The sequence below is a fragment of the Oncorhynchus nerka genome, linkage group LG25, assembly GCF_034236695.1.
Source record: "Oncorhynchus nerka isolate Pitt River linkage group LG25, Oner_Uvic_2.0, whole genome shotgun sequence".
In the NCBI taxonomy this organism is placed as follows: Eukaryota; Metazoa; Chordata; class Actinopteri; order Salmoniformes; family Salmonidae; genus Oncorhynchus; species Oncorhynchus nerka.
The window spans coordinates 48,625,624-48,644,024 of NC_088420.1; the positions used below are offsets into that span (position 1 = coordinate 48,625,624).

Sequence of the window (18,401 nt, forward strand, 5' to 3'; positions counted from 1 at the left end):
GCTGTGGAGTAATTGGTCTTTTGAAGACTTAGTTTTCCTCTCACTCGGGGGGGGGCCATGTGCTTCCTAAACTTGGGCCCTGTTTTCCTGATTGGGAGTGTAAGTCTAGCATATTGTGGGCAGGAGTGTGCTGCAACTGCCTTGTTCTCAGGAAAAGATTTAAAATCTCTGTCACTGAATATTTAAACTCCACAACGCTAAGATTAAGATTTAATTTGGAAGGATATAGGTTGGTCCTGACAAGTGAATACCATTTCCATAGACCCTGCATTTCTATCAGAATGACTGTAATGAAAGGTCACGTGACGACGTGCATTAGTCCTATCGTTTTATAAAACATCTCAACTTGATTGTCTCTCGATATATTACAGCAGTTTAATCTGTGCAGTCCGGTCTGTATCATCGAGATAATTTTGAATCGTTTTCGTTTTTTCTCTCCCAAACTTGTCACAATTCTCCATGTTCCCGTCTGGCAGGCGGTACCAGTGCATCAATGCTCAGACCGACATTCTCCTAAACAGCTTCTATCCCTTGGTCATAAGACTGTTAAATGGCTAACAACTACTGCTCTCCCTCAGACTATCCTCGGTCACGCTTACTCACACGTGCGCACACACACACACACACACACACACACACACACACACACACACTCACCACACCCTCAGTCACATACTCATTACTGATGCCTCACACTTACACCCCCTCACACCTACGCTGCTGCTAAAATGATTATTGATTAGATTTATTACTACCACTATGCTGCTGTTCATTAAATATTGATTTCCATTACCATTTAGTATCTATCTATCTATCCTGCTTCTGGTCACTTGCTCCTGTTTTACATGTATAAATTACCATTAGTATGTTACCATTTTATTGGTAACCATTTTAAGTATGTATATATTCCTGCTACAAGTTCATTTTCTGCCCTGTTTACATGTTTAGTGCATTCAGAAAGTATTCACACACCTTGACTTTTTCACATTTTGTAGTTAGAGCCTAAATTTAAAATGTATTCGATATAGAGTTTTGTCTCTGGCCTACACACACAATACCCCATAATGTCAAATGGGAATAGAAATTTGTCCAAGTGTGAAATATAAAATAATGTCTTTAGTAAATCACTATTCAACCCCTTTTTGTTATGGCAAGCTTAAAAACATTCAGGAATAAACGTGTGCCACATTAAGTTGAATGGATACACACTGTGCAATAATAGTTTGAATCACTAACTCACCTCTGTACCCAACACATACAATTATCTGTAAGGTCTCTCAGTCAAGCAGTGAATTTCAAACAGATTCAAGTATTCAGACCCTTTGCTATGAGACTCGAAATTGAGTTCCGGTGCATCCGGTTTCCATTGATTATCCTTGCTGTTTCTACTTGATTGGAGTCCACCTGTGGTAAATTAAATTGATTGGACATGATTTGACAAGGTACACACCTATCTATATAAGGTCCCACAGTTGACAGTGCATGTAAGAGCTAAAAACCAAGCCATGAGGTCAAAGGAATTGTCCGTAGAGCTCAGCGACAGGATTGTGTCGAGGCACAGATCTGGGGAAAGGTACCAAAATATTCTGCAGCATTCAAGGTCCTAAAGAAAAGGCTCCTAAGACTCTCAGACCATGAGAAACAAGATTCTCTGGACTGATGAAACCAAGATTGAACTCTTTGACCTGAATGCCAAGGGTCACGTCTGGAGGAAACCTGGCACTATCCTTCCGGTAAAGCATGGTGGTGGCAGCATCATGCAGTGGGGATGTTTTTCAGTGGCAAGGACTGGGAGACTAGGCAGAATCGAGGGAAAGCTGAATGGAGCTAAGTACAGAGATCCGTGATGAAAACCTGCTCCAGAACGCTCAGGACCTCAGACTGTGGCGAAGGTTCACATTCCAAAAGGACAACGACCCTAAGCACACCGCAAAGGTAATGCAGGAAAGTGAATGTCCTTGAGTGGCCCAGCAAGAGCCCAGACTTGAACCCGATCGAACATCTCTGGAGAGACCTGAAAATAGCTGTGCAGCAACGCTCACCATCCAACCTGACAGAGCTTGATAGGTGGGAGAAACTCTCCAAATACAGGTGTGCCAAGCTTGTACCCAAGAAGACTCGAGGCTGTAATCGCTGCCAAAGATGCTTCAACAAATTACTGAGTAATGGGTCTGATATATGAATTTAAATGTAATACTTGTTTTTATTTTTTATAAATTTGTGACTCACCACCTGGATTCGGTCTTGTGTAGCAAAATGTGAAATTATGTTTTTTTTTACACTGGATAAAAGTGGAGACTCAGATCTACCAAATGGTCTATCATGCAACTGCATTTGAGGAACAATGGAAAAGTAATTCTGCTTTGACAGTTGAGAAAATGGCCTTTTGAATGTTTTGGTATATAGTGAGAGAGCTCTTCTTTGTCTACACCCATTCAGCATCGTTCACACCCTCTTAAGCTTTAGCCCCACCCATCTCGTTTCTTTCTCGGAGCGTTCAGAGCACACACTTGACGCTCTGGTCGATGATTTGTTTACCTCTGGATAACATGAAAACAGCTTAACCAGCTCTGATTGCAACCATTTTCATTATGCTTTTTTGCAGACACCAACCATATTCAACGGGTGTTGTTGTACACACGCCACGCAATGAGACAAGGATATTTTATATCCCTACCGGCCAAACCCTCCCTAACCCAGACGACGCTAGGCCAATTGTGCGTCGCCCCACGGAAATCTCTTGCTTAGTTAGTTTTGCATACAAAATTATGCATAGTTCGTTTTGTTTCGGTATGTTGCATTGAAAGTGGTTAATATTGCATTGATTCGATCACAAATGCCACACTAAAAAGGAAACATTGATAGGGTTAACTAACAGGGAAAACATGCTTCCCGCAGTGGGCTGATACTGTATTTCTTCTGTGCCTGGAGTCCAGGGGCTGCGTGACGTTTAGAGGGAAAATTGCTTGTGGAGTCACTCACTTTTGTGCAGCACACGCCAGGTGATCTAGTTACAGTATGGAATTCACAACTTCATGTTTGCCAGCTTATAACATTTTATAACCTATTAAGTCAACTGTCTAAGATGTGCTAAATGCTCTGCGGTTGTGCATTTACTAACTAGTGGTTAGCTTCTTGCAAAATCCAGCTTCGCTTGGTAACAGAAGAGAATCCCCTCCTGGATCAAGAGCGTTGCTGTTTAATGTTTTGTGTGTGCAGCAAACTGTGATTAGAATTATTATTATTTTTAGTTACTACAATAACTTTTGAGTTGGGATGTCTGTCCTGCAAATGCTTTAGGTCAGACTGTATGAAATGTTCAATGAGCTTGTTGGCATTTTAGTTACATTCTCTATGGGATTTTACATGTACTTGTTAGCATTGCTAATCTTGGATTTACAAAGGCTCAGTGGAGTTAAAACATGCCGCCCCTTGTGTTCAGTTCCAGTATTACCGAATATTCCAGTATGGCACAATGTCATACCTTCATCTCGACCATCTGGATACCGCCCAAGCCTAGTGTGCGCACGTGCAAGCGAAGTGTGTGTGCATGTAAGAGTCTCCCGACAGGCCTAGAGGGTAATCCTCAGACATGATGGATACTGATGGTGCCCTGACTGCAGAGGGAGGTGATCCAAATCCCACAGAGAGGGATTTAGGACAGATGAACAGAGTGAAAAACGATGCCCATTTGGACAGATTCAGTAGGCCGTCACACTATGTAAGCACATCAGGATGTGCTACAAATGGTGACTGATAGTTGAAAAGAACAGTTTGGCAAACAAAACTAAAGCTCTTGAAAGCGATGCATCGCAAATGGCTGATCATTATTCACGGTTGAGGAAATAGGTGGGAAGACCATCTGTTTAAATGATGATGAAATTAATCATTTCAGAGTCGAGGCACAGCGCTGCAGGCACTTCAGCACCACTGTTCCACAAGCCTTAGTGTAAAAGAGGGAACTTTCTCTGTGTGATTTATTCAAGTTCTGTAAACAAACAGATAAAACAAAGGCTTTGGCAAGAGAATTTCAATAGCTTTGAGAGCAAATGAGATTCTCTTTTTAAAAACCAAATTACATTATTTTAGGGGGAGTCTCAAAGCTATTGGGGGAGTCTACGAAGCCTTAAAGCGACAATCAGCAGTTAAAACAATAACAAAGCATTTTCCCCGCCACTTTCGCTAAAAAGCTGAGGGATGGCTTTGTACATTTTTTTTTTACCACTTTCAAATTCATAGATGGTGCTATGGATCCAAGGACTGACCATCCATGATATCAAAATGATAGTTTTTACTGTTTTTGAATGCTATAGTGTTTACTTTTAGAAACATTAGCGTAAAATAAGCTTATATTTTGTGTTCTGATGCTATACGACAGTTGAATTAAGGCCATGAGGCATTTGTGAGTTATATTTTTCAAGGATCAATGGGTACCAAAGATGGATGTAGCAACTGCATATTGTCCCTTTAACAGCAGGAGGCTTGTTGAACTGATGTTGTCAAGGGGAATGTAACTTTACCTCTTAGCCAGTAGGATCCCCCGTTACAATGTTGGAGAGAAGTACAAATCCGGGAAATAACTGCAACAGGAAATGGTAATGTACAGTGCATTCGGAAAGTATTTAGACCCCTTGACTTTTTCCACATTGTTACTTTACAGCCTTAATATATTGTAAAATGTTTTTTCCCCTCATCAATCTACACACAATACCCCATAATGACAAAGAAACATGATTTTTTTGGTGCAAATTTCTAACAATATAAAACCAGGAAGTAACACATTTACTTAAGTATTCAGACCCTTTACTCAGTCATTTGTTGAAGCACCTTTGGCAGCGATTACAGCCTTGAGTCTTCTTGGTGGTGACACTACAAACTTGGCACACCTGTATTTGGGGAGTTTATTCCATTCGTCTCTGCAGATCCTCTCAAGCTCTGTCAGGTTGGATGGAGAGTGTCACTGCACAGCTATTTTTAGGTCTCTCCAGGGATGTTCAAGTCTGGGCTCTGGCTGGGCCACTCAAGGACATTCAGAGACTTGTCCTGAAGCCACTCTTGTCTGTGTGCTTAGGGTCGTTGTCCTGTTGGAAGGTGAACCTTCACCCCAGTCTGAGGTCCAGAGCAGGTTACAAGTATCTCTCTGTACTTTGCTCCGTTCATCTTTCCCTCAATCCTGACTAGTCTTTCAGTCCCTGCCGCTGAAAAACATCCCCACAACATGATACTTCACCGTAGGGATGGTGCCAGGTTTCCTCCAGATGTGACACTTGGCATGCAGGCCAAAGAGTTCAACCTTGGTTTCATCAGTCAAGATAATCTTGTTTTTCATGGTCTGAGATTCTTAGGAGCCTTTTGGCAAACTCCAAGCGGGCGGTCATGTGCATTTTACTGAGGAGTGGCTTCCATCTGCCCACTCTACTAGAAAGGCCTGATTGGTGTAGTGCTGCAGACATGGTTGTCCTTCTGGAAGGTTTTCCCATCTCCACAGAGGAGCTCTGTCAATGACCATCGGGTTCTTGGTCACCTCCCAAAGCATTTCTCCCCCGATTGCTCAGTTTGGCCAGGCGGACAGTTCTAGGAAGTCTTGGTGGTTCCAAACTTCTTCCATTTAAGAATGATGGAGGCCACTGTGTTCTTTGGGACCTTAAATGCTGCAGAAATGGTTTTTGTACTCTTTCCCCAGATTTTGTGTCTCGACGCAATCCTGTCTCGGAGCTCTATGGACAATTCATTCAACCTCATGGCTTGGGTTTTTGCTCTGGTTTTTGCACTGTCAACTGTGGGACCTTTTTATATAAACAGGTGTGTGCCTTTCCAAATCATGTGCAGTCAATTGAATTTACCACAGGTGGACTCCAATGAAGTTTAGAAACATATCCAAGGATGATCAATGGAAACAAGATGCACCTGATCTCAATTTCGAGTCTCAGCAGAAAGGGTCTGAATAGTTATGTAAATGAGTATTTTGTTTTATAAATTTGCAAACAATTCTAAAAATCTGTTTTCACTTTGTCATTATGGGGGTGTAGATTGATTCATTTTAGAATAAGGCTGTTACAAAATGTGGAAAAAGTCTAGGGGTTTGAATACTTTCCGAATGCACTGTAGATAATTGTAGGGTGCATTTCCATAGAAAAAGTCCCATGAGCTCCAATGTGTGAAGTTCATAGGCGCTTATCAAATTAAAGATACGATTCTATATTTTTGGGAAATGAAGGCATAGGTAAAAAAAAAAAATTGAACCATTTTGTGATCTTAAAAATGAGGCATAAGTAAAGGCTTTGATTTCTGGATAAACAGATGGAAAATTAGTCTTAGAAAACATCTACCAGAAAAAGTCTTGAAAGGTATCAAGAAATACATCAAAACAGTGTCGACATAAAGACCCCTGCCAACTAATATCAACACTTACAGTACACACTGAGTGTACAAAACATTAGGAACACCAGCTCTTTCCATGACAGACTGACCAGGTGCACGCCATGATCCCTTATTGATGTGACTTGTTAAATCCACTTCAATCAGTGTAGATGAAGGGCAGGAGACCGGTTAAAGAAGGATTGTTAAGCCTTGATATAATTGAGATATGGATTGCGTACAGTATTAGTGCCATTCAGAGGGTGAATGGGCAAGACAAAAGATTTGCCTTTGAACCGCGTATGGTAGTAGGCGTCAGGCGCACTGGTTTCCGTGTGTCTCGAACTGCAACCCTGCTGGGTTTTGCACGCTCAACAGTTTCCCTTATGTGTCAAGAATGATCCACCGCCGCCCAAAGGACATTCAGGCAAAGAGAAGGGGGAGGGGAATGCAACTCAATATTAGGAAGGTGTTTTTAATGTTTTGTACACAGTGTATTTATATACAGTACACTTATTGCTGCAACTGAATTGGCTACAATAGGAAATCCTAATAGTCACCAACCACAGTTGGGTCACCTGCTTACAGTCCTCCATTCCACTGGCATACTGTTATGTTCAGCTCATGACTGATTTCTTTCTCTTTTTGAGTTCTGGACAACCCATAAGCCCCCGTTCTTTACATTTACTGTAACCAGCATCCTCACCCACTGAGCACCTGTGGAATTGCCCTAGGCCCATTGACTTGGAAACGTATAGTTACCCCCCCCCAAAAAAACAATTTTTGACCTTTTTTTAAACCTTTTATACTCAAAGCTGACAATGTAAGTCTCCAATAAATGTTAACATAAAAGTTGTACTACAATCTGTGACTCTCATCAAACCCAGAAGTGATGTATTTGCTCTGATGTAATGCAGCATGAATTCAACTGTTTAATTCATAGGGGTAATGTAGATTCATACACACACACACAGACAGACAGACAGACATGCCCTCCAGACTGCTCTGTCGGTCTGTCAGCCAGTGTTGTGTTCTAATGAGAGAGTGACCTCGTAAAATGACCAACCTGGAACTCACCTCCTACATTTCTCTGGCAACTCAGTTGTCCAAGACCATCTGCATAATGTAGTTTTCTTGGGGTGGATCAAGATATTGCCATTGGTTATGGTAACAAAATGATGGTAAAAATACTCCCCGATTGCCATTACAAGCGGCACAATTTGATCTGATGATAATCTAAGTCCTTGTGACGTGCTGTGTTCCCATGAATAGATAAAAACAAATGTTTTTTTACATTTGTCTGAGTTTCATGATGCTGTAGCTATAAATTCTACCTACACTAATAATATTCATGTTCATCCTCGCTGCTCTCTGTGGGAGGAAGCTCTACAGACTGTGAGTGTGTCTATATTGTGTTACTCCAGCTGAGCAAACCATTGAAAACAAGCCAGTGTTTTCTCAGCAAGGTCACTTCAGCCTGCTGTTTGCCATGATGACATCAGTGTGGCAGTAGCTCGTTGGGCTGTACCCCGGAGCTCACAAACCTCCACCACCTCCCAACCGTAAACAAATGACACTATATATGAGACTCTAGCCTCTCAGTGATCTAAGGGGGTAGGGGTACTGTACAAGGTTCAGAGGGAGGATACCTACCCCCAAAACTTTAAGGCAGTACGATAATCCGACTCCTACGTAGTAGGCCTCTGAGACGAGCTATAATCCCATTACTGTATTTGTACTTCATTACTAAATGACTTAAGACTCACGCGAAGCGGCTACTTTTCCCAGTCCAAAACGCTCCTGTCTATTGAAACCTTCACACAGACGGCTCCTCTTTTTCCACATGATTAACCAGGTCCACTATGGCCCAGAGGTGTGGTGTGTTGTGTTGTGGGGGGGCCTAAGGCCAGGTCAGAACGCAGGGTAAACATTTACCCTGCTATTACGGCTGCTAATACATTTGAGGTGAAAAAAGACACTGAACTGTGTGTGTCCCCCCCCCCCCCCCTCCACCCAAGTACACAGTGAATGCCATTACCAAAGTGGAGAGGCAATGACTTTTCTGAGCTTTACATTATTACACGAATTTACTGGAAATAGGATTGTGTCAAATGATTTCATCTCGTAGATTGAGCAGATTGTATAATTGAATACTGAAACTCATGCGGAATGCACACATCTCCTTTACCTTCATTTGAGCATTGAAAAGCTACGGAATCTAGTCCATTTCCCATAGACGTACTGTTGTTGACAGTATGGAGAAAAAGACTTGAATGCATGCCGTAGAAATTTTCTGTTTTTGATTTCTTGTGGTATTTGTGTTCTACACAAGACTAGATGCACATATTGCACTCACTATTTCACAAAGCTACAATCATGTTTTCTGTTGTGGGCAAATATTTTTCTCTGTGCCCGCAAGGACTTTACGACACTGATCATTTTTCTGTTTTCAAGACTCCGGGAGAAACTGCTTATTGCACAAATGGATAATAGGAAATAATTACTATAGGTGCCTGAATATTTTATTTTGCCTCCGTTTAAATGTCATGGTGTAATATCCACAGCATGCTATCGGTAATAATGGTCTCAAGTTGAGAAATAGGCTTTTACTAACAATATTCAATAAAAAATATGGGGGATTGGAAATGCAGACAATTATATTGATGGAAGCTACAATCCATCTGCGGTATTAAAGCTCATCTACCCCCTAAAATATATATATTAGTACACTACTGTGCAAATGTTTGGGTCACTTAGAAATGTCCTTGCTTTTGAATTTTTTTGTTTAAAAATAACATTAAATTGATCAGAAATACAGTGTAGACATTGTTAATGTTGTAAATGACTATTGTAGCTGGAAACGGCAGATTTTCTTATTTTATGGTATATCTACAGTACAGTTGAAGTTTACATACACTTAGGTTGGAGTCATTAACTCGTTTTTCAACCACTCCACAAATTTCTTGTTAACAAACTATAGTTTTGGCAAGTCGGTTAGGACAACTACTTTGTGCATGACACAATTTTTCCAACAATTGTTTACAGACAGATTATTTCAGTTATAATTCACTGTATCACAATTACAGTGGGTCAGAAGTTTACATACACTATGTTGACTGTGCCTTTAAACAGCTTGGAAAATTCCAGAAATGATGTCATGGCTTTAGAAGCTTCTGATAGGCTAATTGACATAATTTGCGTCAATTGGAGGTATACCTGTGGATGTATTTCAAGGCCTACCTTCAAACTCATTGTCTCTTTGCTTGACCTCCATAAGAAAATCCAAAGAAACCAGCCAAGACCTCAGGAAAAAAAACTGTAGACCACAAGTCTGGTTCATCCTTGGGAGCAATTTCCAAACACCTGAAGGTATCACGTTCATCTGTACAAACAATAGTACGCAAGTGTGAACACCATGGGACCATGCAGCCGTCATACCGCTCAGGAAGGAGGCGCGTTCTGCCGCGTGGAGATGAACGTACTTTGGTGCGAAAAGTGCAAATCAATCCCAGAACAACGGCAAAGGACCTTGTGAAGATGCTGGAGGAAATGGGTACAAAATTAGTTCTATCCACAGCAAAACAAGTCCTATATCGACATAACCTGAGAGGCCGCTCAGCAAGGAAGAAGCCATTGCTCCAAAACCACCATAAAAAAGCCAGACTACGTTTTGCAACTGCACATGGGGACAAAAATCATACTTTTTGGAGAAATGTCCTCTGGTCTGATGAAACAAAAATATAACTTTTTAGCCGTAATGAACATTGATATATTTGGAGGAAAAAGGGGGAGGCTTGCAAGCCGAAGAACACCATCCCAACCGTGAAGCACGGAGGTGGCAGCATCATGTTGTGGGGGTGCTTTGCTGCATGAGGGACTGGTGCACTTCACAAAATAGATGGCATCATGAGGATGGAAAATTAGGTGGATATATTGAAGCAACATCTCAAGACATCAGGAAGTTGAAGCTTGGTCGCAAATGGGTCTTCCAAATCGACAATGACCCCAAGCATACTTACGATGTTGTGCAAAATGGCTTAAGGACAACAAAGTCAAGGTATTGGAGTGGCCATCACAAAGCCCTGACCTGCCCACAAATTTTCTGTGATTGAGAACTGAAAAGGCGTGTGTGAGCAAGGAGCCCTACAAACCTGACTCAGTTACACCAGCTCTGTCAGGAGGAATGGGACAAATTTACCCAACTTATTGTTGGAAGCTTGTGGAAGGCTATCCAAAACATTTGACCCATGTAAACTTCTGACCCACTGGAAATATGATGAAAGAAATAAAAGCTGAAATGAATCATTCACTCTCCTTTTCACATTCTTAAAGTAGTGGTGATCCTAACTCACTTAAGACAGGGAATTTTTACCAGGATTAAATGTCAGGAATTGTGAAAAACTGAGTTTAAATGTACTTGGCTAAGGTGTATGTAAACTTCCGACTTCAACTGTACATGGGCTACAGAGTCCCATTTATCAGCAACCATCACTCCTGGGTTCCAATTGCATGTTGTTAGCCTTTTAAAATGATTAACTTGTATTAGCTAATTGATCATTAGAAAACCCTTTTGCAATTATGTTAGCACAGCTGAAAACTTGTGATGATTAGAGCCAATACAACTTCTTTAGACTACTTCAGTATCTGGACCATCAGAATTTGTGAGTTCGATTACAGGATCAAAAGGGCCACAAACGAAGAACTTTCTTCTGAAACTCGTCAGTCTATTCTTGTGAGAAATTAAGGCTATTCCATGCAAGAAATTGCCAAGAAATTGAAGTTCTCGTACAACGCTGTGTACTACTCCCTTCACAGAACGGAGCAAACTGGAACTAACCAGAATAGAAAGAGTGGGAGGCCCCGGTGCACAACTGAGAAAAAGGACATTACATTAGTGTCTAGTTTGAGTAACAGACTCCCCACAAGTCCTCAACTGGCAGCTTCATTAAATAGTACTTGCAAAAAAAACAGTCTCAACATCAACAGTGAAGAGGCGACTCCGGGATGCTGGCCTTCTGGGCAGAGTTCCTCTGTCAAGTGTCTGTGTTCTTTTGCCCATCTTAATGTTTTCTTTTTATTGGCCAGTATGAGATATGGCTCTTTGCAACTCTTGATTTTATGTTCTCCATAAAGCCTGTAAATATTGATGGTCTGACTCCATTTAAATTAATTTAACACGGTGTGCGAAATATTGTTGATTCAGGCTCCAATTCTGTCAAAGAGACATTGTCATTGAATATTAACTCAGAAACCACACCTATCCATATAAATATACATTTGATCAGAATCTGAGTGTTGTGGTGCTGTGAGGATCCCTTAATGTCAACATCCTCCTCCTCGGATGAAGTTGTACCCTCAGAGTAGCAAATGCTGGGATCCCAGTCGTGGCAGAGGTAGTTGGTGCTGAGAGAGAGTGCAATGCAGTGGTTATAATTAAATAACTCCGCCGACAATTAGCATTCAGTATTTACCTGCACCGAGTCCTTCATCACTCGCTGTGGTTTGTGAGGACGTTTCCCGGCATCGTAAATTCCATTGCGTTACCAGTATTGCGAGCTGAAAGAACGTATTGAGTGAAGAAGAAACAGTTGTTTTGTCCAGACAATGTGATTTAGTAGGACTAACTGGTTTTTGTTTTGCTGCTTTCAGTAGACCACAGAAAAAGTAGGAATATGCAAGACTGGTATCAGTAGTCCAAGACTGGTATCAGTAGTCCAAGACTGGTGTCAGTAGTCCAAGACTGGTGTCAGTAGTCCAAGACTGGTGTCAGTAGTCCAAGACTGGTGTCAGTAGTCCAAGACTGGTGTCAGTAGTCCAAGACTGGTGTCAGTAGTCCAAGGCTGCAGTAACACATTGCGGCGTTTTAGATGGATCAATTCAAATGCTAATGCATACCAGGAAGTGTGCCTGCTACAGTATGTGATCGTGCTGAATACAGTGACTTTTTCCCCACTGGTATAAATCTTTTTCATGTAAGCTGCAGTATGCGGCATGAATGTAAACATTATTATTTCTATATCCCAGGCACAGACCATTTCACCACTCTCCTTTCTCTCACTCTCGCCTACAGAGGTGCCCCAGAAGGGTAGCGATGAAAAAGTGGAGTCCCTCTCTGACTCCTCCCTGTTTGTCCGCTGGGGTCATGACCTTGGTCCTGAGAGTCGCCGTGTGGCGCTGAAGAAGTTCCAGTACTACGGCTACAACGGTTATCTCAGTGACCGCCTCTCTCTGGCCAGACCCATCCCCGACCTCAGACCTGATGGGTATATGACCTTTTGACTCTTTTGTTGGTTCCTTTTATATTGTCCATAAAAAAACAAGTTTCTTGTTCATATCTTGTCTGTTTGCTGTTTCTCCTCAGGTGCAGAAACATGTCGTACCCCACCAATCTCCCACAAGTCAGTATCATATTTATCTTTGTGAATGAGGCCCTGTCGGTCATCCTGCGCTCCATCCACACAGCCATGAACAGGACTCCCTCCCACCTCCTCAAGGAGATCATCCTGGTCGACGACAACAGCAACAATGGTAACTCCTATATATTTTCTTTATTTAACCTTTATTTAACGAGGCAAGTCGGGTAACTGGTAACTTCTATATTCCTACTAAATGTAGCTTACAAAGTATACACACTGCATTGTATACAGGAATTAATTCAGACTGCTTACTATCTTAAATTAAACAACTTCTAAATCCAGGAAGTAACACAAAATGTGGAAAAAGTCAAGGGGTGTGAATACTTTCTGAAAGCTCTGTATATCAATTCACACTTGACATTCTTGAGGACCGACAGTGCATCAGGAGTTTCTCTCTAATCTTATTACTGGTAATAAACTCATGTAAATGTGTATGGAGTAAGATACATTTCAATATCTTTAAAAAAATGCGCTGGTGTTGCCTGCCAATTTAATGGATTACTTTCACACGGCTCCGAATTAAGTTATTTGTTAGCCTAGTTATTTCAGCAGGACAGACCTGCATGTTGATCAGCTATAGAGCCAGAGGGAAGTGAGAAGATTTTAAAGGCTCCATTTGACCTAGACTGATCATTTCATATGAAGGTGTTTTTCGCTGCGTACTTTACTGAACATATCTGTTGAGATGACAAATGAGGGTCAAAAGAGTCCGGCAGAGGGATAAAACAAAAACTTTCTTTTGAATATATATTTTTATTGAGGACTCCTATTTCAGGATGTAAATGTTGAATCATTACATTAAAAAGAGGCGTCTGTAATGTAAACTGTCTGAACACGGAGCTGAATAGCTGAGATGCAGGAAATTCATCTGTAAAAGTTTCCTTTGTGGCCATTGGTATTCTAATTAATTCCTTGGCAGTTGGCTCACTTTGAACAATGTGACTCTTCCCGTTCTGTACAGTTTCAGGAGTCTGGCTAACGGCTTTCCATCCTGAGTGGGGTGTCTCATAGGGTCAGCTGGGATTACTTCCCATGACAATCCCAGTAACTAAATCGACCTTAGTCCCTTTATTTGTCCTTTTCATTTCTTAACAAGTTAAATGACTGTGGGCCTCCCGAGTGGCGCAGTGATCTAAGGTAGTGCATCACAGTGCTAGCTGTGCCACTAGACATTCTGGGTTCGAGTCTAGGCTTTGTCGAGACCGGGAGACCCATCGGGCGGCGTACAATTTGGCCCAGCGTCGTCCGGGTTAGGGGAGGGTTCGGCTGGCAGGGATGTCCTTGTCCCATCGCGCACTAGCGACTCCTGTGGCGGGCCGGGCGCAGTGCACGCTGACACGGTTGCGGCTGGCTCCTGGTTTAAGTGGGCATTGTGTCAAGAAGCAGTGCGGCTTGGTTGTGTTTCGAGGACGCACGGCTCTCGACCTTCGGCTCTCCCAAATCTCATCGCTGCTTCTCCCATACGGACAAGACTGTAACTACCAATTGGATACCACAAAATTGGGGAGAAAAAGGCATACAAAAGTTTAATTACTGTATTTTTACCGCTAACTATCACTGGATATTACTTAATAGCCATAGTTGTATGATCAATATTGCCATCCAAAACATGTCTGAAAGCCATTTTCCCATGAACTCCAACACCACTGTAATGAAAACAGACATTGATGTCCGGTCCTCGCCCTTCATGTCCCAATCACTCCATCTGGTTGCCATGGTGAGACACTGCCGACACGTCCACCTAGTAAATTAAAACAAACAGGTGGCAGATGGAGCTTGTGGGAAAGCAGAATTGACTTCCTTCAACCAGACGATGCTGATAGACATCAATAATCACAACCGCAATATTATTAGAAATCCCCTTTACACTGTGGAATAAATAGAATTTGGGACTGTAAAGCACTTTTCAATTGTGTGGTTAGTCAATAGTCCAAGGTACATGCCTTCAGCAGATTTCACAGGTGCAGGATATTATATTCTACTGTATCTTAGTCTGAGTCTCTGACATCGCTCGTCCAAATATTTATATATTCTTAATTCCATTCCTTTACTTAGATTTGTGTGTATTGTGTTTATTGTTGTGAAATGGTTAGATATTACTGCACTGTTGGAGCTAGAAACACAAGCATTTCACTACACTCGCAATAACATCTGCTAAACACGTGCATGTGACCAATGTGACCAATAACATTTGATTTGACATAATGAGAAATACCTGCACGCGGTTTCAAGGCTTCCCATTGTTGCATTCAACAATGCTTCAGCCACTGTGGTTCTTGTTAAGGTCAGACAGACTCTGTAAAATGTCTCTCCATTTTTCTCTTTCTGTACTGTCTATGAATGTTTTCTGTAGCTGAGCTGAAGGAGAACCTGCAGAACTTTGTGAAGGAAACCAACTCCCAGCGGCCAGACTTTATCAAGGTGGTCCGCCACGACAAGCAGGAGGGGCTGATCCGCTCCCGGGTCAGTGGGTGGAGGGCCGCCAGCGCCCCCGTCGTGGCCCTCTTCGATGCCCACGTGGAGTTCAACATTGGATGGTAAGGGACTGGAACGCCGCGTGTATGTTCCAATCTATCCAACAGCTTAAAGGGACTGGAACGCCGCGTGTATGTTCCAATCTATCCAACAGCTTAAAGGGACTGGAACGCCGCGTGTATGTTCCAATCTATCCAACAGCTTAAAGGGACTGGAACGCTGCGTGTATGTTCCAATCTATCCAACAGCTTAAAGGGACTGGAACGCTGCGTGTATGTTCCAATCTATCCAACAGCTTAAAGGGACTGGAACGCTGCGTGTATGTTCCAATCTATCCAACAGCTTCAAACATTTCATGTCTAGTTATGATCTTTGCTGTATGTGCGGTATAATTGATATGTGCTGCATTTTCTCAGTAATGACTTAATAGAGCTATTACATAACTGATTAGATGAGAGGGTTGTCAGAATAATATATGACTGACTGCCCTCAGCGCTGGAGTGCTCAAAGGGTTGACGTACTGCTGACTGGAGTTGAGATGTGTTTTTCATCAAGGTGTTGTTCATGGCAATGTAGTGAAACGGGGCTTTCTGTCGTCTGACGGTTTATGTGCCTGTTAATCATTCTCTCCACAGCTTGACAGGTCGACCGACCGACACATATATCTCTGAAGAGCCTGGGCTCAATCCCAAAAAACTCCTGAGGTGCTTTGGCACAGCTCTCGGAACAGACATTTCAGAGGCCTTCTCACTCTTCTGAGCTACCAGATATTGTGTCTTCGACTAATGAAATCATTTGGCTCAATGCGACGGCAGTGCTTGAAAAGGAGAGCGCATGAGGCTCTCAGCCGGTCTTTTATGCAGACAAACATGTTGACTATTAATTTTAACGTTGATCTGAGGCCTTTTGTATAGAACAAGTCTGATGCTATTTGTGCTGTCTGCTGATGACCTCCATATGTTTTTGTGGAGCTCTAACGTTTTTATTTTGAATGATTGATTGAAAAATGTCTGCCATTAAACAAAAGAGGGTGACTGACTGCTATATTTATTTATCACGTCACTCTATTCTACATTAAATTATCAGAAACTGCGCACATTTTGTCTAATACCAGTTAAGTGCCAGTCAGCGACAGATTTTCTGTCTATCTTGTCTATAATGGATAACTCAAAACACCCATGTAGAAGACTTCAAAAGACTTTTTAGTGAGTAGAACGACACTGAACAAAAATATAAACGTGACAATTTCCAAGATTTTACTGAGTTACAGTTCATGTAAGGAAATCAGTCAAATTAAATAAATAAATTAGGCCTGACACTATTGATTTCACGTGACTGGGAATAGATATATGCATCTGTTGTTCACAGATTAAATTAGATTTTCAAACTAATAAACATTTTATAGAACATTTTGTAAATGAATTTTAAAAAACGAATCTGTATTGATTGCGAATGTCTTCACATCCTAGAGTCTCCAGAGTTAATTGATGAAGCACCTTTGGCAGCCATGACCATAACTGTGAATAATTTTGAATCTAATTTTACCAACCTTGCACAACTCGTATAAGGGTCCATAGATCCATAGATTTTATTCAACATTACTCAAGCTCAGTAAATTTGATTGGGATATATACCAGAACTATGAAAATGTATGCACTCACTACTTTGTCACTCTGGATTAAATGTAAAAATGTATGGACAAGAAAATTCAAAACTTGTCTCTGATTTTCAAGCGGGTTTAAGTCAGGACTGAGACTGGACCATTTAAGAACACTCACCACCTCTTGGAAAGCCATTCTGGTTTGTCTTTGGCGTTAAAATGTGTGTAATTGTCCTGTTTAGAAAAAATAAAACTAAGCCAGTTTTATGTTTTCAGAAGACAATGGTGGGTTTAGCCCTAACTTTTTACCTGGGCTCTGCTCCTTTCATATTTCTTTTGATCCTGACAAACTCCCCAGTCCCTCCCGGTGACGAGCATACCCGTAACATGATGCTGCCACCACAATAGATTCCCAACCAAATTTACTGATCTTGAGCAATTTTACCAAAAACAATGGATAATACAGTATGTTGCCATTAGTGTTGTGCAAAGTTGGTAGAATCTTATATACTGAACAAAAATATATACTGAACAAAAATATAAACTCAATGTAAAGTGTTGGTTTCATGAGCTGAAATAAAAGATCCCAGAAATGTTCTTCATGCACAAAAGCTTATTTCTTTCAAATTTAGTTCACAAATATGTTTACATCCCTGTTAGTGAGCATTTCTCCTTTGCCAAGACAATCCATCCACCTGACAGTTGTGGACTATCAAGGAGCTGATTAAACAACATGATCATTACACAGGTGCACCTTGTGCTGGGGACAATGAAAGGCCACTGAAATGTGCAGGTTTGTAAGACAACACAATGCCACAGATGTGTCAAGTTTTGAGGGAGCGTGCAGTTGGCATGCTGACTGCAGGAATATCCACCAGAGCTGTTTTTCAGAGAACTTGATTGTTCCTTTCTATACCATAAGCCGCCTCCAATGTCGTTTTAGAGAATTTGGCAGTACGTCCAACCAGCTTCACACACAGACCATGTGTAACCATGCCAGCCCAGGTCCTCCACTTCCGGCTTCTTTACCGGCGGGATTGTCTGAAGCCAGCCACCTGGACAGCTGATGAAACTGAGGAGTATTTCTGTCTTTAATAAAGGCTTTTGTGTAGAAAAACTATTTCTGATTAGCTGTGCCCCTGCCCAGTCATGTGAAATCCATAGATTAGGGCCTAGTGAATTTATTTCAATTGACTGATTTCCTTATATATGAACTGTAACTCAGTAAAATCATAAATTGTTGCATGTTGCATTTTATTTTTATTCAGTATAAATTATTCACAGCTGTAATGGCTGCCAAAAGACATGTGCAATCAGGACATGGGAGGTGGGGTGTTGTACAATTTTCTTTCACTTTGAAAATATGGAGTAGGTTGTGTAGATCTGTAGGGGAAAAAAACTAATTGAATTTTTTTATTGAAGGCAGCCCAAACCTTCACTAGGCACTCAATGTTGTGATAAGAAGTGTATTTCCTTAGCTGTGGCTTTTACTCATGTCTGGGTTGTGATCTGACATACAATACATGGCCATATTTATCCAACCTCATTTGTTT

At 41.5% G+C, this 18,401-nt stretch overlaps 1 protein-coding gene across 1 annotated transcript in view; it reads left to right on the top strand.

The window, feature by feature from the left end:
* The window catches only part of galnt18a (UDP-N-acetyl-alpha-D-galactosamine:polypeptide N-acetylgalactosaminyltransferase 18a), an 89,462-nt gene that overhangs the window by 12,518 nt on the left and 58,543 nt on the right, over positions 1-18,401 (top strand). The window contains exons 2-4 of the mRNA XM_029634723.2: positions 12,428-12,620; positions 12,719-12,885; positions 15,127-15,310. Coding sequence (XP_029490583.1) covers positions 12,428-12,620; positions 12,719-12,885; positions 15,127-15,310 — 544 coding nt within the window. The remainder of the gene's footprint in view (positions 1-12,427; positions 12,621-12,718; positions 12,886-15,126; positions 15,311-18,401) is intronic.